We start from the raw sequence: 23,177 nt of genomic DNA, 5'->3' as shown, positions 1-23,177 counted from the left end.
TGGGAAACGTAGTTCGGCACTGCCGGAAGTGTGGCCGGCGCGCCGGGTTCTCCCACTTCTACCCGCGGAGGGGGGGGGGGAGGGTGGTGGTAAGCTGGAAAGGAGGAGGTTCGCCTGCGTTCCTCTGGAGCTTCCTCAGCTCCCGAGGGGTTCTCTCCCTTCTCGCAGCTCTCTCTCCCGCACTCCGGCTCGCCTCCCTGCGGTACGCTGTACCCCCGCGCTCCTCCATTCGCGCTCCCCCATTCGCGCTCGTGGTCCCGCCCGCCCTCAGCGCCCCGCGTGGGTTCGGTGCTGTGCTGCGCGCCCGCCGGGCGGGCTGGAGGCGGCGTGCTGCCATGGACCGCGCGGCCGTGGCCAAGGTGGGGGCGGTGGCCAGCGCCAGCGTGTGCGCCCTGGTGGGCGGCGTGGTGCTGGCACAGTACATCTTCACCATGAAGAAGAAGACGGGCAGGAAGACGAAGATCATCGAGATGGTACGTGTGAGAGGCCGGGCTCGGGGTTGTGGCTCCTGAAGGGCAACAGCGGGCGTGTCGTGCCTCTGTGACACTGGCAAGCAGCGCCCGTTCGGGTACCGCACAAAGATTGAGCCGTCTCGGTGTCGGCTTTGGTAGATTTGTTGTGTCGAGAGTTATTCAGATGACCGCTGGTGTAAAGCTGGGTGTAAGGGGACATAACGCCCCGATAGCCTTCGCACCTCGCGTTTATCTGTCGGTGTCACCGTGCTGGAGGACCGAACGGAAATCAGCGCGCGGTGGCTGTCCTTCGAGTCCCTGCAGGACCTCGCCAGGAGCTCAAGTGTTTCTATTGATTTACACACGGAAACACGAAGAGTTTGCTGAGAGCAGGGCTGCGTATGCAGAGCGAGGCGTCTCGCTTGGCTGTGGTGCATGACAGAAGCCATACAGTGCCGTGTTTGATAAATGTGGGCCCGGAGAAGAATTCCAGTGAGCATTCTTAACCACAGCCCTCGTGCTGGCTGCTGGATAAAGCGCTTCAGTGGTGTTTGCAGTCATCCGTCACATTGCTCGGTGACCTTCATTTGAAAACATTCACTTTTTATTATATTATATTTGAAATTATTCACTTCGTATGTAGCTGTCCATTACACTGGATAACTACAAATAATTCTTTCTAAATTCTAGTACTGATAATACTGGCACGGACAATAGATCAACAGAACGTGGAAGCCTGGTCATACAGGCTCTGGGCAGCCTGGTCTGGTGGTTGGTGACCCTGCACATAGCAGGAGGGTTGAAACTAGATGATCATCGTGGTTCTTTTCAACCCAGGCCATCCTATGATTCCATTCTATGATTCTATGATACAGACATTCCGTGTCTGTAAATCTGTAAATCCACATCGAGCAAATAGTTTTCACCAGCTCCCATCCTCAATACCACACATGCACTGTTGTTCCAAAAATGCCTAATGGTTTTTAAAGGTGTGTTTGTATTAACTCTGTGCAATGTTTAGATTATGTTTTGGCCAGCAAGATTAGCGTTTTAAATTTGTTGTAAAGATTTTGCCTGTGTTACTAAAAAAACCAACCAAACAAACGTGGTTGTGTCAATGATAAATGGATTTCTGGTAAACAAATCTCTCAGGTAAGCATGTCAGATAACATTTTCAGTTATACGGATCTGTGATCCTAAGTAGATACATCTGAAAATTCTGCCTCTAGGATCACAGCTGTTCAGAACTTTAAGTTACAAGGGAAAGGCAGAGCTTGCTCAAAGCATGGCAGCTTTCTTGTACGAAAATATTTTACTGATTATATACAGTACGTCAATGCACTCTGCTTGTCGAGCTGTCACTTCAACTGGCAGTTGAAGTGGCAGTTCCCTCAGTTAACGTCTTTAGTTCATCAGCTGCAAGCCTTCTTTCTTCTTCAAGGAGTACCATAAGGAAATTATGTAAACATCATGCCAAGGATTTTAGTCTCTCAAATAAGGGAGAAAATGCATGTAAGTGCTAATTTTACATGAATATTTTGCATTCTGGAGAAGTTTCTGAAATGGTTTTATCCACCGGTACAGATTTCATTCAACATTTTCTATTTACAAGATGCTGTGTCTCTATTACTTAATCAGGGAGAGACCTTTGAGAAGGTGCAGTTTTCCAGTCAGTAACATAGCATGAGTTAGCATGGTAGGGAAGACTAATAGTGCTTTGTTAAAATACATTTTTATAGTACATGAGTTATTGTGCCAGGCCAGTGTTTGGCATTTGAGTATCAAATTGAAAATTTCTGGGTTGCTCTTCTAGTTTTGTAGATTTTTGTTGTTGTTAGTTTTCTTTGATGATGGTTACACTTTGTAGACTCAAAAGAACACAGGCTTGCAACTTCTACCAAAATCAGTAGGAATCCCAGCCTGTTCATACTTTAGTTACGTGACTTTATTTTTTCACCACTGTAGTAGCTTTTAATAATTATTAATTACAGCAAATTTTTACTTTTTTCTTAGTTATAATTAGGTGAATATAAGAACCATCTGTAGCCCAGTAAAAGCTGGGCTACAGCAATGTTTAAATGCTAAAAGGAGAATGGCCTTTGTGAATCAAATAGAATAGCCATAAAGCAGGCTGTTATCAGGGATGACGTTGCCAAGAATCCTTAATGGAAAGTAAATTCTCAAGTGTTGTGCACAATACAAGTGTAACCATGTTGCCTTGTTGAATAAAAAGAGTAATGAAATTCACAGATCTGTCTCACTTTCCAATAGATGAATTCTTTAGCCAAACAATTAAGCTGGTATCCAAATTTAAGCTTAATAAATACTCAAAAAAAAAAAAAAAAAAATACTGCTTCTTGGTTCAAAGCAAAGGTTTAAGCTTGGAATTCAAGTATGAAAATATTGTTTCCATTGACCATCTAAGAGATTTTATCCTAGGCAATGCTTAATGTACTTTGGCTCCATTTTCGAAGTAAGAGAGGTGTTATCAGTAAACGTTGAGGCAGACATGTGAAGTTCCATGAAACAGACTGTATCCAACTTCAATGATTACAAATTTAAAATCCCTTTAAAAAGCAGTTTCCTTTACAGAAAACTTTTCAACCACTTGCTATTGGATGCTTCTGGCACCTGTTTCCTTTTTAGTGCCTTGTGAGAGGGGAAGAGAAATGCACGAGTCTTGCAGGGTTCAAGTTTACCTGGAGAGAAATAAGTAAAAACAGTAGAAATGAAGTAGCTGTTACTTATCTCGTTGCTTAAGAAGTATTCTATGTGCATGACTGTCATAAGGTTGTGTGCAAAGGCTTTATTATTGTTATTTTCCTTTACTTGTCATTACCTTGGTCACCTAGACTGGCAAGTGAAGCTTACACATCTTCACACTGCTGTGAGTCAGCGGCCTCCAAGCAGAGAAGGAAATGAAGGAGCATATAATACGTAGTATATTGATGACACTATTCTTCAGGAATCTAAATTGCTAGTATGTGAAATTCTGTCAGACAAGTATTTTTTCCTCTACAAAGGTGAAGATGAGTATGAGCCTCAGCAGATGGGGATCAAAAAGCAGAGTGGAAGGAAGATGGATACTCTCATGTATCGTGTGAGACTTCCTGGGTGTTGCTGGAAATTCAATAGTGATTTTAATTGTAGCTGTAGAGGTAAAAGTGACACAGTTTGTCTTAAGTTGTCACAACAGGTCTGGAAAATGTTTCAAAGTATGTTATCTTTTGAGGTACCTTGCTTCAAGAAATGTGAATGCCTCTTGCCAGTTACTGGCACTTAAACGAATATAATTCATAGGCAAATTATCTATTTTTTTTCCTGTCTTGTCAAGTTCTACTTCATGTTAATTGTCTTCAACATGTCAGTCCCTTTTCCTCTCTCCACGCATGCATACAAGCATACTGTTTCCCAGTGTACTAAAGGCTGCGAAGAGTAAGCCTTGAAGTGACTTCAAGGAAAAACAGCGTGAGAGAGGAGCAGCCTGACAGACCTTATTGCTGTAAGCTGGTGCAGTTGTCAGAAGGTACTTAGTTCTCAAGCAGTCCCTTGTAGGAAGTGCAGCTGCAGCAGGCAGTGCCAAACAGCAGGTGGCTGCAGTGTGCACTTCCCGTCAGTTGCAGAGCAGCTCTCTGAAGGTGGATTAACACTCATTGCAAACAACTTGTCATTTAAGATGCCCTGTAGAGCAACAACTGGCATTTCCTGGCCATTGCTGTCTCTGGATCAGATATGTAGAGCTGAACTGCTCCTGCACACACAGGGCCCGGTGCAGCAGCTATGTCTGCTGCCTGTTAAATGTTCAGCACAGAAACTTGGCTGCTCCCATCACATGCTGACAGCAGCCAAGAAGCAGAAATAGCTCACAACCACTTTCCCCACCCTCCTTTTCTAAGTAGCATGCAGAGAGATATAAGGCCAGACAAGTCTGGGCAAAATAATTTGCTAAGCATACTGTAGTTGTAAGTAGGAAGAACAAAACTTAGGACTCCTATCAAGACAGCCTTTTCCTCTGGGCTCCTTCTGGTCAAATTGCTGTGCAGCAGTTGGTCTGCAGTAAGATCCTGAGATAGGTCTCCATATGACAGTCATGTGTAGAAGTTGCAGTTGCTTTCTCGTTTGGAGAAGTACTCAGCAATGATCTGCTGCTTTCAAACATCAAAGAACTTAACACAATTGCTGCAGGCAGCTTCTTAATCCCTAGGCAATCATGCAGCACTTTGACTAGCACCACCATTCAATTAGGCATCTGTGGCTGCTGTACTGCTCCCCTCTATCACTGACAACTTTTCTGACTGCTTAAACAATCATATCCTTCCTTGAAAGTCCACTGGGTTTTCCTAATTTGATCATGCCAGGTATTGAGACTTTTTTTGAGTGTTAAAAAAGTGTTTTTCTTGAAGTGAACATAAACATAAGGCTGCAGCTCACAGGTCAAAAGTGACACCGATTGTGTTTAAATCCTGAAATAACTATATTCTTTTTGCTTAGTGTACAATCAATAAGCATGCAGAGGTGTAAAATCAATTGGCATACAGAGTTTTAGACTAAGTAGGATTATCACGATGGAAAGATAATAAGTGAAAAATACTTACCAGTGTTGTAGGCTTACAATATTCTCCATGAGGAGTGATCCTTCCTGCGTGGCAGTCAGCCCTTAAATGGGATCTAGGAGAGGTGCAGCCAGGCTCTTCCCCTTCTGGTAGCACAGGTGAATTGCCTTCACCTGTGCTCCCATGGCTGACTCAGTGCTTGCTTCAGGTGGTCAATCAGAGGTTCAGGCTATGATTCAGCAGTTCCCAAACATTCAGTAATGCCAGCAAAGTCAGAATTGCATCAAGTTTCTAAACTCAAACAATAAATACAAGGAAACTTTTGAGTAACATTTATGTAAACTACATAAATTATACATAGTAGTAGAAGGAAATGTGGCTTCTGCTTTCATATATTCCAGTCTTTAAAAAGAATATACTTAGGTTGGAATTATTCTAGGTTTTTGTTTATTTGTTTTTTGTTTTTTAAATGGTGTAGGGCAAAGCCCAGACTTGGACACTGAGTATTGACAAAGTGTCTAAATACAGAATTTCAGACTTATGATGTTTCTGTGTTGTGATTTCAGACAGCAGGCAGCTAAACACTCCCCCTCTACACAGTAGGACTGGGAGAGAAGCAGGGGAAAAAGAAAGTAATGTACAGCCCAACTGTTTACCACCCTGTGACCAGTGCCTGGCCTGTCCCCAAGCAGCAGCAGTGTCCCAATCCCCACCCCACAGCCAACTGCCCTCAGTTCTGTAGTTTCCTCACATTATGTCATATGGCATGGAATATTAGTATGGAATATCCCTTTGGCCAGTTCAGGTCAGGTGTCCTGGTTCTGTCCCCCTCTCTCCTAGCCTCTTGTGCCCCCCATACCCCTCACTGGCAGGTCGGTACCAGGTGAGAAACTGAAGTGTCCTTGGCTCCATGCAGCACTGTGCAGCAAATAAAACATGGGTGTGTTATCAACACTGTTTTTCTCCTAATGTCAAAACGTAGCATCCTACCAGACACTATGAAGAAAACAAATCAATTCTGTCCCAGCTGAAACCATGACATTTTGCTGCCAAGAAGGGTTCCCAGTCTAATTATTTCTAATTTTTCCTCACTTATTAGCTATAGCTTCCTTCGTACTCTCATACCAGGAGCTCATTGCCTGCTCTGTAAATTGGATCAGTAAAATAATCCAAATTCATTGGAGCTTTTATTTCTACGTAAGAGTTTGTGGTTCTCCACTATGATGCTCAGATAGAATGAGTACCATTGAAGTGTACCATTAACCTTGTTCCTTCAACGCTCTCACTCTTTGGTGGAAACAGCAGAGATGAACAGCTGGTTGTTTCCTGGGGGGTGCATCTGCCTTTGCAACGTAGATCAGTAATGGGAAAGCCTCGTTTTTGTCTGTGTTGCCATGGAAAAGTTATATATGAAACTGAAGGGTAGAGTTTAGTACAAAGCAGTAGTTATATCTGCATTAGCAGTAGTAGTATAGTATGTTGTATAGCAGTAGCACAGCAGTGGCAATTAAGTAATACAAAGTGTTTTGAACAGGTCCTGTATCCCTCCCACGGGGCAAATCCAGAGGTAAAGAAATAAAAGATGTCTGTCCTGTTGTATTTTTGAATGGATCAGTAGCCAGAAACACCCATGAAGCGCTGAGACACAGACACAAAGCAGTGCATTGCACTTCAAGTCATCATACTGTCTATTACCTTTAACATGTGTGTGTGGTAGCTGCATTTCATCTTTAGAATTAAGTGATTTTTATTTTTTTTGAGATGTTTAAGCGAAGATCTGTACTGTAAGAGATCATAGCAGTTAAAAAATAAATTATTTAGTCTCAGCATGCAACTTTAACTGCGGTATTATATTAACACTGCATTCTTTCGTGAGAATTTCAGTGTCTGGTAATGAATTGTGGGTTAAACTTTGTCCTGCTGACTTGGCTTTCAGTCTGGGTCCTGCAACTCTGCCATTCAAGGGTCAGAGTTTATTTGATCTAGATACAGAATTCTTAGGCTTAGTGAATCTAAGCTTTTTTTCTTCTTCTTCTTGCAAGCAGATAAGAGGAGAATCAACAGCAACTGTTTCAGTCCAGGCCTTGGGCTTAATGCAAGCTCCATTCTATACAACATTACATGGGAAGCCTCTAGGAAGGCAAGCACTTGTTTTTAAGTTCTTTCAGTGTATGTACATATAGAAACAATACAGGGTATTTCATAAAAAGTATACATGCAAATATAGAATTTGGACAGTAAAAGTACAGCTTGTTAAAGTTTATAATTATGCGAGCTGAGCTTCTGCACTTCTGATAGCTAATTAAGAATTTATAAATATATGGCCGTGTCTACATGCTGTCAGTACTTAGGATTGGATACTGGTTGACTAGATATTTTGTAGAGGGATTCGTTCTACCAACATCCTCCTGTGTAAGCATTCTTCCAGTAAGTGTTACATTCTGTGTAACAAGAGAGGGAATTGGATCTTTCAAGTAGTGAGACTTCAACATCTATCCTGTTACTGTAGCAATCCTAAGGAAAAGCTCAAATTCAAAAGTTTTAATTTTCTGAAGGAATTTTATGTCTATAGGTCTGCAGATGACCTCCTGTGTCATAAAAAAAAGCATTGGTTTGGGATGAGTTCTAGAAAATCTGTTTTGAATAAGGTTGCTGAATATGTCCTTGGATACTTTATTGACCTCTTCACATCTGTTCTGTGTGTGCATTATTTTACAGTTACTGAAACACGATGGTTGGGAAGCCAAACCATATGCTCATCCCCAGCGGTACTGCTGAATCTTAAAAGTCTCACATTGAGATTTTTTTGTTCTGAAGGCTCTTGTTTTGTCCTTACCAGTCCAGAATAAAATCCCTTTCTGAGCACTTTTTTCTAGCAAGTGCTATTCATGCTCTTTCTGTTTAAATAATCTCTTACATATCTACATTCCTTGCAAGACAACTCTGTAATACATACACACACTTTCATCTACATACAGTGCTTTGTATTGCATCAGACCAACTATAAGTATGGCTAGCATTTTTTACAGTAAAACCTCTACCAGAAAAATCAGTTTATCTATGATTCCCACAAGGCATCCTTCCAAAGCTTTATTTAGCCCAATTTCATTAAGCTGAACACTTATTTTCAGTATGATTGTTATTTACAAATACAAAAAGCAATTGCTGGTAACAGTATGATGCACATCAACTCAGTTTACCAGGGCATGAAGAAAAATCATGTTTGAATTGCATTTTTTTTCTCTTTTTTGGGTATTTTTTCTGCTCGGTTTGAATGTTTGAGTGCCGAGGTTCAGTTTGTTTTCCCTGTTTCCTAATTTGCAAAATACATATTGGCGAGACTTATTAGAAAAGCAAAAATTAGAAGAAAATTCCTTAACATATAAAAAGTGATTCTGTGAGGGTTTTATTAAAATTGGGAAATATGCTAAATATATGTAGGTATATTCAAAGCTGTTCAGTTGTAGTAGGCTCACTAATCAAGACTGAAAGGTAGTAAGCTCATGAAAAGCTCAACTTTGTCCTGTGGAAGCATTCAGTGAGCTCTGTTTTCTGTAGTCAATTCTAAAGAACAGCAAAGACTTTAACGTGACTTCTTTCTTGATCTCTCCAAACTGCTTTGAGTTTAGTTGAAGTATTCAGCTTTTTACTTAAAGGTCAGCTGATTTGCTTACATACCTTATCTGTGCTGTGTTCATTTCTTTTCCCAAGAAAATAGGTTGAACGTAGGGCAGAGGTAAAACTGGCAGAACTAGTTTTTCTTAGCTTTAGACTAGAAACTTTCAGTACTTCGAAAGCATCCTGATTCTCTACAAACCAAGTTCACTTAACACACCACCAGATGAAAGTAGAACCTTTTCATAGTCTTATATTGCCAACAAATCACCTGATGTTTAAGGCTTTGCTCTTTTTGTTATTAGTCTTTTACTGCTTACAGTATTCTGCAATTGAGTTACGTGGCCCTTTGGCCTTCAGCCTAAGAAAGAAAGTTAAAATAGAAGCTATCTGTTGAAATGGCAGTACCTCTTTCATTTCTGGCACTCAAAACATAATTAAATGACCCTCGGTATTGTGAGAGTGGAAATACCACGCTGAATGTTGTTTCCCTCTCGTTGAAAAAGAAACAGTAATTCTACTTTATCTGTTAGCAGAACAAAGTCAGCAGTAGCCACTTGTTCTCAGTTGTGTAAAGCACACGATGCAAAGATTTCTTAGAGCTGCTCTAAGTTGTTTCATGTACTGTATTTTCATTAAAGTGAAAGCATACTGTTATTAGAGATAGTCTAGATGTTTTACTCAGAATTAGGTGTTGGCTGTATTAATGCTTACAGAAATCTTGCATCATTTTCTAACTTTTGCTAACACTGTATTTGTACATCTTAAATGCTAATACCTCTGGTATACTCAAAATTAGCCTGTAAAAGTTAGACTTAATTTCTGCAGCTCTTTCCTTCAGTATTAAATCTCATGTGAATTAAAAAAAAAAAAAAAAAAAAAGACAAAGGAATACATATGATGTGTGTGTGTTGTTTTTCACTTTCACAAATGGCAAGCTAACTTTCTTTAAATTCTTGATAGCATTAGAATTAATTTTCTTATTAGGTACACAAATATCAGCAGGCCAGCCTCAGCACCCACCACATCCCAGTCTGAACTATGAAGTTTACAGGACTTATGTCAGTACAAAGTTGTCAACTTTGAGATATGTAAGAGCTCAAAGATGGCTACTTTCCGAATTATATCTAAAACTAGAAATCCTACACTATTACAAACTACACCTTTTTACTGTGCAAATAATCACTTTCAATACTGCATCACTATACGTAACTTTCCCAGACATTATGGAGATACTTTCAGCTAATAGCATATGAACTGTATATACAAATACTATAAAAGGGAATATTATCTGTGTACTTAGTATAACAACGGTGTACATAAGACAAAATGAATAGATGGAATGAGAGCTATGATACCTGGCAGTTACCAGTGCCAACTAAGTTTGGCTTATTGCATGTGGTCTTTGCAGGGGTTACTTTACATTTTGAACAGATCTTTCCAGCTCTTCTCTTGTCCTTGACGGGTATATTTGGAAGGAACTCATCCAATTCAAAGAGGATAAGTTTTGATTAAAGTCATGTGTTTGGTATCACCTGAAGTCTTCACTGGTTTGCTGGATCAAGCTACAGTGTACAGCTGAAAAAATGGAGGTACTCTCTGTAGGTCACAGTCTGGGGAAACCTGACAGACTGCATACTGATCTACAGTTGGAATGTGGGCACAAAGCTTGTATGCATCCACTGTACCATTCAGAAAATGGCCACTGATCTATTTTTTTTAAATTATTTGTTTAACATAGAAAAACAGCACATATTCCTTAAAAGGAAATTTTCATAGCTGAAGGTATTTCTAGAATTCTGGTAATGTGTTTTGTTTGCTGTGTTTGTGGCTTGTCCTGGCAGCCTGAAATTGTTATCACAATCCTAAGGTTGAACATGAATTAAAATATAGCACGGGGAAGCTTGTACTGTTGCTACAACAGCGGAGTTGCCTTCATGTGACACATTCAAGCCTTTACAAGTGGGAGCACGGTTAGAAAATACCTCCTTCGTCCTCCTAAAAATAAAATACATCCTCCTTATCACCTAGTTACAGTCTTTGATCTGGCAGTATGCCCAATGACAACCTTCTGCAAGTATGTTGAGTCAGCGTGTCACTCACTGAGAAGCCCTGACAAACAAACCTCCTTCATTTCCTGTTTCAGTATTGCATGCTTACTTAAAGTCAAAGCAGGGAGATCACTTAAGTGATCAACTTGCTATTTCTAGGCAAATAAATGCATGCTGCCTTGCTAATTTTCTTGACACCGTATCAAGAAGCTGAAAGGAATCTGTGGCACTGCAACAGGAAACCCTAAGATGCTCTGAAAAATTCTGTAGAACGGTTAAAAGGTAATAAACTTTTTCTCTGAGAAACAAGCGCCTTCCTCTGTCGGAGCAGTCCAGATTTGCCCGCTGCATCCACGAAAGCCGTTCATTCAGTGAAGGTCAAAGGTTTTGTTGTTGGTGCACCAGCTGATCATCTGTATGCCGTTGGGCTGCACTGCTGAGCATAACTAACTGCTGTGCAGTGCTGACGTGCGTCACAGGACCCTGGGGTTTTGCACGGGGATTAGTCAGGCTGTATTTGGAAACGCCCTCAACTGCACCTTGCGCTGCTATATTAGTGCTTCTCAAGCAAGAGGAATTTTCTTTTGCTTCTGCAGCTGCTCCTGCAAAACCCTCCGGTAAGTGTGCACAGCTTGTCAACAGGACTGACTATCTTCTGCCTGCATTTTTAAGCCAGTTAGATGAGGCGTTGTGTGTGGTTGTTTACTGGGACAAATTGTATTTCTAAGATATATATTTGTTAGCTTAGAAATGACAAGAGCCTTGAAGAAATAAATATATTTACCAGTTTTTTTTTCTTATTGAATAGGATAACTCAATTTGCACATTCTTCTATTTTTAAATGTGTATCAGAGTAGCCTTAAGCGTGGGTATTTTCAGAGTGGCCTAGCTGTGTGCCTTGCATGTCTGCTTTTATTTCTATACAGCAGGAATAGCAAACATCATGTAATATAGCAGACCAATTCTTAAAAGGATTTGGTTGATTTTTGTTGGCAGCCTGTATGCAAGCCCTGCGTCTCTGGACTCTGCTTGCCACCTATGCAGTTGCAGTAGGACAAAATCAAGGACAGAAGAATCAGGAGTGCCCTAAGCTCAACGCACAGGTACTCTCCTTTAAAAGCACAAGAGAAAACACTGTTGTCATGTTTTCTGTAAACACTCTTTTCAGATTTTTATGTTTTGTGTCTTGTTTTTTTAATTTTTCCTAACCAAACCCAATATCAGATTCTACCACGTTAAGTGGAAAAAGATGTAAATGATTAAGCAAAATAAAACAGGAAAAAAATATATATAGTGTGCATCATACTCTGCTTCTTAAAATAGCTTAGGCAGTAAAGCCACTTACAGTTATTTCACATAAGCAGGGGATCTCTAGTTTTGCAGGACATTTTCAAGCAACTGTGACAATATTCAGTGTTCTGCTGTTCTATTTCCATAATAACTATTTATATTATATAACCATTGCCTACTTACTCTGTAAGTTTTCCTAAGGCTATTTCTTGGCAAAACTACCAACAGCAAAACTTAATTGTTAGTATTTATTGGAGATTTCTTACCATATTTGAGTTTACATCTCATGAACATGAGCTGCATTATGTTCTTGGTTTGGGTCATCAGAAATTAAAAAAAGCTGTCCTTAGTTCAGGTCATGCTAATGGACTGCATAATCACCAGTGCCATTCTCTTGCCTTAGCTGCACATAATGGGGAGATCAGTGAGACTCCACTCTTTTGCAATGACTTCTGGTGTTCCTGTCTAACAGACAGCTGGGGCTGCTGATAGAAAACTGCTGCACTCCAAGACCAAAATTCAAGTTGTCTGAAGTAAACTGATTTCTATTTGAGCACATTGAAGCTCTATATGAGCACAGACGGAGGAAAAGATGCACACACATTCCTTACTGCAGCTTTTGTTCCAGCCCCAGTGTGGCTTCTTGCATTTCAAATATTGCAAATAGCAGAAGTTACACGATGCTGGCTTGGTTTTTAAACTTTTTTTTTCTTTTTTTTTGTAAACTTTGTTTTCTGGAGTAAGCAGATAAAATTAGCGTTCTGCAATAATGTCAAAGGGGAAGAGAAAATGGAAAATAAGATGTGTTTATCAATTAAGGGATGTGCCCTTTTTCTTTCTAATTTCACCAAGTGCACTTTCTGTCACCAAGAACACCAAGATCCAATTTTCTGTAACTTGCCAGGGTATCAGATCTCACAGCTATCACTGATACCATACCCTGCCTTTTTTGGTACACGTCCACAAGTAAGTATATGTGATAGCTAGTCTCAGACCTTGGAATTGGGCATTTGCAGCTCCCAAAATAAACATCTTTTATAGCATTTTACCCGGAAGTTGTCACCACAGGCTAGAAATGAGCATAGGCTAGAAAATTAACAAATAATTAAACCTTACCCATTTTATCACTTAAATTCTCATTCTTCTTGTTCAGAAATAATGCTAATGGATCCCTCTTGTTGCCAGCCCATTCTTATGTGTCCTCTATCATAAATTAATTGGTTTGGAGCCTAGTCTAAGACGAGTTTCCTAACAGATGCTAAAATGAAATCATGTCATACTTGAAATTCACAGACTGTCAGCAGTATTGTGGCTAGTTCTTTTCCATTTTCCTGTCACTTTAAAGACAATGTGGTCATCTGAAGCACTCTCTCCTTTTCTGAGAATTGTAGAAATTCTCTTTAATATTTCACCTACCTGTGAGCAGGGTGTTTTTCGTAGCAATGCTGTTTGTGATGCATCCATATGAGATTAGTCATTGTAAAATAAGAGAAATTTGTATCTGACAAGTCATGTTTTCTTACAGGGGTACTTGGAAAAAAAATCAGGCAAAGTATTTTTATATGTCCTTGTTCGAAGCACTGCTTAGCAGACTCAGGCTGATAATCTTTTATATTTTTAGTTGTAATATTTCTGTCAGTTTATCTGAATTTTACTGTGAAATAAGCCATCTCTCTATGAGTTTAAGATAACAAGTCATTCATCCTTCCCCACTGAAAATTACAAATAGTACAGCCTAAGGTTCCACAGCTGTCCTACACATCAAGTGTATTTTTATTAGTTACTACTCTAATTGACCTTATTTTTTTAATTTCTTTTTAATCACAGGAAATATTTTTATTTTACTGGGTAGAGGGGAGATTCAAAAATTCAGCATATTCCAGAATATGAATTATACCTTGTGTACACAATAAATTATTACTTAGCTGGGGTACCATTTTAGAGATTATCACCAACTCCTGTTTAATAACCTGAGCTGCATATGCTTAGATGTACAGTGTCTCACATACTGATGATGTATATAAGCAGCACCCAAATACAACATGAAAGCAACTCTGTTTGCACGCTTGCTGTCCATTTGTATATAGGAAACATTAAAAACAAACAAAATTCAAAATGATCTTCACACTATGTACGTTTCCTCTTAATTTAACCCAGCTACATAGGTGTATGTCTCGTGTACTAAATAGATATGTTATGCTCAGAACTGGCATTGTTGTAAATGACCATTCTGTGGTTTGTAGGACGGGGATTTCCACACCTGCGTGAATCCAATATTGTTCATTCGTCAAGGTATGAATATAACATTGTTAACTACAAAAGAATTTCCTACATCCTTAGTCCAGGTACTTGCTATCAAAAATAATCCCACCTCTTTATCCTTTTCGTAAATCAAATTAAGCTTCGCCTTAAAATAATCATTTTCAGTTTTATCCTTCTTGCTTCTCTTTGAAAGCTCCTTAAAAACCTTTGAGACTAGAAACTTAAATGTGTTTGTGACCAGTGCATATGCCAGCCCCAAATTACCCTTGGGAGTTACCATCTTTTAACATAGACTTCCAAAAGCTACCTGTCTCTATGAACTATTTCAGTAATGTGTTGATGTGCTTGATATGAAAGTAAAACTCTTCTCACACCTTTATAACATGATAGAATAAAGGTGACTCCATGTGATGTATTTTCAGGTATCACAATGAAATACGAATTTCTTTTCCTGTGCTTATGTAGATTTAGTCTTGTACATAGAAGGCTCCTTGCTCCTACAAGCATTCTTGTCTTTGCTAGGTGTCCTGGAGTACTTTTGCCTGGTTGTTTCTCCACATAGAATCACAGGATGGCTTAGGTTGGAAGGGATCTCCAAGATCATCTAGTTCCAACCCCCCTGCCACAAGCAGGCTTGCCAGCCCCTGTATCAGGTACTAGATCAGATGGCCCAGACATCCTGTTCCAGCACCTCACCACCCTCTCAAGCAAAAACTTCCCTTTAAGTATATACGTTCTTTCCTGTCAACTGTGCATCAGAATTATGGGCCTTCTGCATACATTGAGTTGAATCCTAGAGCTTTATTGAGCAGTCTGTAGAAACACAAGTTTTCTCACATTATTTACAGCTCTTTTACTAGCAACATTTCACACTTTGTTCTTTTATCTATCTTACCAGTTCCATGCAATTTGAATCTGTTTGTCTATTTCAGTTATGAGGAATGGTAGATACAGAACAAAAACCAACAGCAAGACTGGGCAGAAGACCCAGGAGAAGACAGTTTGTTAGAAAACTGGTGATCGCTTATTAAGTAGTTCCACTTACTTCTAATATGATAAAGCCCAAGTAAAATAATTGTTCTTAAAGTTCAGTTGCAAATGTGAATTGCAAGGAAGTAGTGATCAAAACAGTAGCTCTTTGGTCTGACTGTACTTGTGTGGGGCACTGAGTCTATCAAATTCCACATCCGTAGTGAAAACTTGGGTTTGACTGTGAGCACACTTGTGGTAGTGACATTTCATGGGTTATACTCATTGCAGAAGATTTTTTTTTCCTCTAAATTAAAATACTGGCTCTTCAACTGACTTCAATTCATATGTAAAAATGAAAAATGTATTAGAAATAACCAAAAAAAAAAAAAAGTGACCTTGAATAGAACTATAAGTTTACAACACCAGAGCAGGAAACTTTCATCACACTCAAAATCTTAAGCAATCTCTTAACATACCCTGCTGAATTCTTTACTAAGGGTGGTGTTTCAAAAATTTACAAAAGGCCTCTGCTAGTAAAACACTTGCAAGCAATCCAGCTTTCCTCATGTAGTCTCTCCCTCTGATTTCTTCATCTCCACCAACTAGTCTGTTTAGATCAGGTACATTATGAAGCCTGTTGCTTAGTATCTAAGTAAACCAAATAATATTTGAACTACTTCTTACAAAAAAAAGGAACATTTAGATTTCACTTTAACTTTTGCATTCCAGATCTAAAATATAATTTGCTTCCTGAAAGTCAAAGGAATTTGATTAGTCAATTCACAGTGAAAGGTTTATAAAGCAGTCAAATTGCTTTGTCTTTCATTATAGAGAAACAATCACTGTATACCACCAAGTAACTGGTAAGGTTTAGTTTACCAGCACTGTGTTAAATACAAAAGAAGTACTGAAACACACCTTTAAAGGGTTGCAGGTTGTTATGTTTTGGTTTATGCAACTAGAGCACTTGATTTACATCTACTTATAATTGTGAATTAATATCTGTCAATGCTTTAGAGATGTATTTCTCCAAAGATGAGGGAATTCTTCAATAGATATCTTTCACAAAGACACTCCGTGCTGATTAGCTTTCTCCGTGAATCCCAATCTGGAATGCAGTTGGCAGCTGTAAATTAATCCACAGGTACCTTTTTTGAATTTGCTGTGTTAATGAAAGCAACGAGGCACTGCAGCTACACAGAAAAGAACAGCTATCTTGGGTTAGAACGTATCACTTATGCTATGGCAAAGACTTTTTCTGTGTATTGCTCACATCTGAAGAAAAACAGGAAAGCCCTACATCTTCCAAACTGAATAAGAGAAATGCAGTTTCTTTCTTTGTGAGGCTTATGAAGCAAAGAGGTAGCAAATGCCCTTCCATGACTTGAGAATTGTTGGCAAAGAACTCTGTTATATGCAAAACTTGTTGGGTGGGTGGAAGACTTAAAAAAAAAAACTGCCAAAAACTCACAATTAGGGTTGTGGAAAGATCTCCATTTTCTATTTTCTTTACTGTCTCATCTGTGGACATCAGCCAGAAATTGGCTATTAAATTCAAATTATTTGTCATATTTGATGAATAGTAACATTGGTGTGGCAGAAGCATTACAATTTAGGTTGACTAAATGTAAAATTTACACTTCGTGCAACTATTTGTTTCTAGCTAAGCATAATTGAAAAGTATTTGGCAATTACCAACAGTATTTGAGTCAATATCACCTTTCTAACAAAATATATCAAATTTATATGCAAAGGTATTACATTGAAAGGGCAAAGCAGCCCTTCAGCTGAGGCCATTTCAGAGCAGAAAAATGATACTGAGGTGCAGGTGTGCTGAAGGATGCTATGATTCAAATATGTGGGCCAAGACAAAATCAAGAACTGTCAGAGATGTGGAAAAAATGTGCCCTGTAAAAGAAAATTGAAGCAATCAGGTTTCCTCAGATCACAAAGAGGGGAGAAGGACTGAAGTGAGAACCTGTGAAAAAGAATCCTTTACTCTGAGTTGAATTAGCTAAAATTAGAGGAAGCAGTGTTTGATAAAGATTAAGCTAACCTTTCTGAACGTAAAGATAGGTGAGCAGTAGAATACTTTCTCAGGAAAAAGAGAGGATGTGTGAGTAGAGCTGTTGAGGAATGAGTTGAACAAATATCTGCTGAGAATGATGTAGCTGTAATAGTTTGCAAAGTGGATGGTAGATAATATTTTAAGGTACTTTCAGCTCCTTTTCCCTCACACAGGAGGATCCTTTCCATTACAAATGCATGTGTTTGCAATAGTTGAAGACACTAACATGTCATCTTTTTCCTGAAGCACACCACGGCTACAATTTGACTGACAGTTTGTTCTTATTAATTCTTAATAATAATTGCACAAAAAGCTAGCTCTTAAGATGTGCCACCTCCTAGAGACATAACTCAATCACAAGGTGATCCTTATGTCCTGTTTCTGTACATCTCCTTTTTCCTGCAAATACAGTTATTTTCTCTAAGTGTCAGCTTACTGAATAATTTGATATCAGGAAAAGGAAAAAAAAAAAGATGTTGAAACCAAAAACTGTACACAGTCATCACTTAATGCTTGCAGAAAGTTTTCTGTTTCGTGTCATTTTTAACTTCCCTTCCTGTCCTGAGTATGAATCTGAAACATCAGAGCTTCCAGACTGATGGACAGCTGACATTCCTCACTCCCCAGCAGGTATATTTCTGTCTTTGTTCTTACTCTTCACAGATGCCAGAATTTCAGAAGAAGACTGTCCACATTAAGGACCCGGGGAGAGTAGAAGAGATTATTTGTGGCCTCATCAAAGGAGGAGCTGCTAAACTTCAGGTAAAAATAGTAAAAGGTGTAACCAGTTCAGAATGAAAGTAATCATATGATTGTTGCTGCGTGCCAAAAACATCTGATCTATATATATAACAAATCAGCCTTCAGGTAACCTCCAAAACTTGACATCTGTTACCTCTTTTAATAGGCCTTGTTGATCCAACTGTAATTCAGCCAGTCAAGTAAATGATATAAATATGCAAGCTTAGTATTTTCAGGATGTATTCCAATCAAAGGAATTAGAAAAACAATTTTCTTCGAAAAAAAATATGGCATACTCTGGCTTATCTTATAGTAAAACAGGCTTCTGTGAAAAATATGCTACTCAACTGCAACAGAATTTCTATCCATTCTTTATTTTGTCCCTCTGTGTTGTAAGACAGTTCTGCTTTTTCTTTCCTTAAATAGATTATTACAGATTTTGATATGACATTAAGTAGATTTTCCTACAATGGAAAAAGATGTCCAACTTGTCATAGTGAGTACTTTTTTTTTTTTTTTTTAATATGGATTGGTTCATTCACTCCTTTCAGTTTTCCTAAGAATTTAATTTTCTATCTATATCATTTCTAAACACATGAGATTTTCTACTGACTTGTTACTGAGGCTGCACATTCTAGTAAAGTATTATAGTGAGAGTCTATGTGATGTATGCATATATATTTTAATTACTATCTGTGTGAATTAAAATCAGTTGTCATTCACAATTAGAAACTAAGATCTGAACTACAAGAAGTTAGTGACTAGATAGTAGGGTTGACTTCTATTGTTGAAAAGCCCATAATAGTCCTGACACCTGCAAGAATTAAATAGTAAAGCCCTTGGAATTCTTGACATTTTTGTGCTGTAGCCTTCTAGAACAAATAATAATAATGAAGTAGGGATCATAAAACGTAGATTGCCTAATAATTATTTCAGAAACAATCTCAAGAGATTTGTCACTGACCTTTTGAGGGGAGGTTAGTAGTATCATGCTTATGAAGAAAAATGTGCCTTTTGTTGGTTGATGGCAAGAAAAACTCTGAGGTAATAATAATATGTTGTCAAACATTGTCTTCTGTGCCATTCACAGCGTACAGTGAAGTGAATGAAACGTAATGTCTTGTTTAACACCTTTTTTTTTCCACCTCTCCAGACATCATTGATAACTCTAAGCTCATCACAGAGGAATGCCGGAAAAAGGTAAATGGAAAACAGACCAGCTGCTTGTTTGTTGCACAGACAACTGGTTTTATCCCTGGCTGTAGTGTGCCAGCACTACCAGACATGATATCTTCAAATGCTTGAAGCTCTGAGATCTCTCTGACTGACTTTAAGGCATCCAGTCACTAAGAAGTGAACAGAAATACTTCTATTCTTGAGAGTAGCATATGGCTTAGTTTAGCATCCAATGTTTCTGCATAGGGATATGTGCAATCTGAGTTTTTATTGTACAAAGAGTATTTAAAATTCCATTTCATTTAAATAATGTATCTAGAATTTAAAAAGTTGTTTTGAAGACTAAATACCAAGCACTATTTCATAAAAATATATTAAATATCTGTGTTTTATTTTCCTTCAGTTATTGCAGCTGAAAGAAACATATTATGCTATTGAAATTGACCCAGCCCTCACTATTGAAGAAAAATATCCATATATGGTAGAATGGTAAGAGAAATCTCCCATGTTCATATTGCATTAAAATTAGGCTTAATGATAGATTAGATTTAAAAATAAGTAACTTTTAAAAATGATATTAATGGTAGTAATTAGCTTTAATGCATTAACCAAATCAATCTCCTGAGTGTTACACTACTGTTCTTGTTTTGCTGTTAATATGAATTAACAAAACATAAAAACACAGGATGCTTTTGTTAATGACATGTGAGTAAGTTGCCCAACCTACTTTTTATGTTCTAGGTACAATAAATCTCATGCACTACTCATCGAACAGGGCTTACAAAAGGATAAGTTTGCAGAAGTTGTGAGAGAATCTGACGTTATGCTGAAGTAAGTTTCTTTTAATTTCATAAAATCACAGAATCACCAAGGTTGGAAAAGACCTACAGGATGAGCCAGTCCAACCATCCACCCATCAGCAATAGTTCTCACTAAACCATTTCTCAACACAAAATCCAACTGTTCCTTGAACACCTCCAGGGTTGGTGACTCCACCACCTCCCTGTGCAGCCCATTCCAGTACCTGACCACTCTTTCAGAGGAGTACTATTCCCTAACATCCAGCCTGAATCTCCCTGGTGCAGCTTGAAGCCATTCTCTCTAGTTCTATCACCAGTTACACAAGAGAAGGGGCTGACCCCCCAGCTCTCTAGAACCTCCCTTCAGGTAGTTATAGAGAGCAATAAGGTCTCCTCTAAGCGTCCTCTTCTCCAGACTGAGAATAATAATTTGAATAATTCTCTTTTGAAACAATTTCTGTATATTCTTACTGTGTGTTTTTATGGGGGAAAAATTCCTGAGAATGTGACATCTTATTCTTGGAATACAGAGAGCTCTTCATATCCCTTATTAATATTCTGAAGGTAAAGGCCTGTAGTGATCACACCATATAAACCAGAGATGAGAAACTACTTTTTTGGGGTTTGTTTTTGAGTGCTGTCTCCAGTAGAGTTCATTTCTGTGGACTTTCATCCTCTTAAAATTGCACTGGTGCCTTTTTTTATTTACTTAAAGAGTGCATCTTTATTCCTGTAAAAACATTCCCTGCAGTAGTTTTATCTGAGATAAAATGCAGTGACATGAGGAACACGTTGCCTGTTTGTGTTAAATATTGTTCTTCTGTGGCTAAAGGAAGAGCTAGCAAAATCCTGAAACACACTATGTGCTTTGGCTCCCATCTGTTTTAAAATACTTCAGAACTGTGTGAATTTTGGAATAGTGAAACAGGATGTTAAAACTTAACTTCTGAAACTGTTACCATATTGACTAAATTCTTCTCTTTTGCAAAACCAGCAAGCACACAGCCTCCAGCTGTCAGAAAGCCTAAGGCTGTGTAGGTTGAGTCTTCATTCACAGGCTAAAATTTCCCCCAAAACTTTCATGATAATAAAGTAAAATTCTACCATTCACTGTCACTGCAGAGAAGTGTATGGAAATAATATCTTGTTCCTGGAATACCGTATGTAGTTACGATCTGGGTACTGACAACTAAAAACCTCTCAGAAAAGAGTGACAAGAATGTTGTCATTTTCTTTTCCAAAGATGATGTAAATGTTTTCAGAAAACTCTGGTGTTTTTTGCCTTTTTTAAATTGAAATTTGGCTTTGATTTGCATCCTGTGTTGCAGGGAAGGATACGAGAACTTCTTTGATAAGCTGAGTGAACATAATATTCCTGTGTTCATATTTTCTGCTGGGATTGGAGATATTCTTGAGGAAGTTATCCACCAGGCTGGAGTCTATCATTCTAATGTCAAAGTTGTTTCCAATTTCATGGATTTTGATGAAAATGTAAGTATATGGGATTGCTTGTGGGATTTAGTTGCTATTTATATATACTACGAGGTGAACATTTTAATCCATCAGATGTAGCCATCTGCCCTGCTGTATAGAAAATTAGAATTGCATATTCAACACTCTCTCAAACACAAAATCAAGCAGAGGGTAATAAATCAAACACTGTTTAGGTGATGTGACTTAGTATAATTCATTTCCTCATAATCAGCCCAGTACAGCAACACTCCTCCAGGCAGGGAAGATCACTGCCTCTCTAGTCTTAACAATTACAGTCATTCAGTTATCTAACAGTTATTTACCTTGTTCATAATTAAAGAGTTAAAAGTGTATTTATAGATTAAAATCTACTTCATTCTATATTATATTTTGTCTGTATAACACTAGAAATAACTTGTGTTTTCTTAATAGGGGATATTAAAAGGATTTAAAGGAGAATTGATTCATGTTTACAACAAACATGATGGTGCCTTGAAGAATACTGAGTATTTTAAACAACTGAAAGACAACAGTAATATCATACTGCTGGGTGATTCCCAAGGAGACTTGAGTATGGCAGATGGAGTAGCAAATGTTGAGCACATTCTTAAGATTGGTTATCTCAATGATAAAGTAAGTGGCCTTAGATCCTTGTAGGAATGAAATACTTGTCAACTAGCAATGAGTCAATTACAATCATTAAATAACAAAGCAAGTATTTGGCCCATACTTGTATGGAAATCTCAACATGTTTCCTGGATTTCTTCTAGTTCTTTCCAAGTCCCACCAATACTGGATTGATAATTGAGCAAAACTGTAATCTTCCAAACAACAAGTTTTGTCCACGATTTCCCCCCCAACTTTAGAAACAGAACTATTAGCAACTTCCAATGTACATCCATTTCTGTTCATGAGAAAAAAAAAAATCAGTTTTCTATTTCTGTCTATCTTTAGGAAAACTGAGAAAGCAAGGTTTTTTTTTCCAGTATCTGTGCGTATGAGGATCTGGAATAAATGTGAGGTTTATCCTGGAACATGAACACAATTAATTTCACTTTTCTCTTTCTTTGTCATCCTGTGGAATTCCCTTAAAGGAGTGACATAATTTGCATGGCTTATTCTCTGAATGTGATGGAAAAAGATGGCAATATTTCAAGGACCTATATATATATTTATATTCTAAAACTAAGTGGATCTCTCTCTTTATCCCTTCTGCAATTAGGTAGATGAACTTTTGGAAAAATACATGGACTCTTACGATATTGTCTTGGTGAAAGATGAATCCCTGGAAGTTGCCAACTCCATCCTACAGAAAATCCTGTAAATTGCAGTCTCAAGTCACTGCATTCTTTCCAGAAGGCAACTGAATAGAAGAGCACACGCGTGCAATCTTAAGTGTATCTGTTACTCATTGACTGAACTGTTTAATTTAAAACTTTTATCCTCATTTTGGTATTTTGAAGTATATATGGTACCCATTGTCAACTAGAAGCTCCTTTTACTGCTGTTATGCTGTTCTTTATTGTCTCACACTCCTATTAAAACTACATTTAAATTGGATTTACAGATGTGATAAACTGCTTCTGAAGGGGTGCTGTGATTTGCTGTCCTTTAATCAGGCATTTTAAAGAAGATTTTAGTAAACGTGGCTATTGTGTGAAACTGAAGATGCTCTGAATAAGCAGCGTATGTGGGTTTGTTTTGCCTTTGCTTTTTTCAAAGTG

General features: G+C 38.3%; 1 protein-coding gene across 6 annotated transcripts; it reads left to right on the top strand.

The window, feature by feature from the left end:
* The first annotated feature begins 335 nt into the window (after positions 1-335).
* Positions 336-23,013, top strand: NT5C3A (5'-nucleotidase, cytosolic IIIA). 6 transcript variants are annotated; one of them, XM_042817243.1, is made up of 10 exons: positions 391-473; positions 11,668-11,774; positions 17,927-18,025; positions 18,431-18,500; positions 19,158-19,204; positions 19,584-19,669; positions 19,922-20,011; positions 21,309-21,471; positions 21,886-22,086; positions 22,676-23,013. In XM_042817243.1, the coding sequence occupies exons 2-10, from the start codon at positions 11,673-11,675 to the stop codon at positions 22,775-22,777; spliced, it is 960 nt and encodes a 319-aa protein (XP_042673177.1). In that variant the 5' UTR covers positions 391-473; positions 11,668-11,672; the 3' UTR covers positions 22,778-23,013. The 6 variants fall into 6 exon arrangements, with proteins under 6 accessions (XP_042673175.1, XP_042673177.1, XP_042673178.1 ...); XM_042817244.1 differs by lacking the exon at positions 391-473 and adding an exon at positions 10,801-10,953; XM_042817242.1 differs by lacking the exon at positions 391-473 and adding an exon at positions 11,153-11,288.
* The last annotated feature ends 164 nt before the right edge of the window (positions 23,014-23,177 follow it).

This window comes from Centrocercus urophasianus, unplaced genomic scaffold (assembly GCF_019232065.1).
Source record: "Centrocercus urophasianus isolate 14NV4802_14NV808 unplaced genomic scaffold, USGS_Curo_1.0 seq_16, whole genome shotgun sequence".
Lineage (NCBI taxonomy): Eukaryota > Metazoa > Chordata > Aves > Galliformes > Phasianidae > Centrocercus > Centrocercus urophasianus.
Note: the sequence above shows the minus strand (reverse complement) of the source record. Positions and strands in the feature narration are given on the sequence as shown.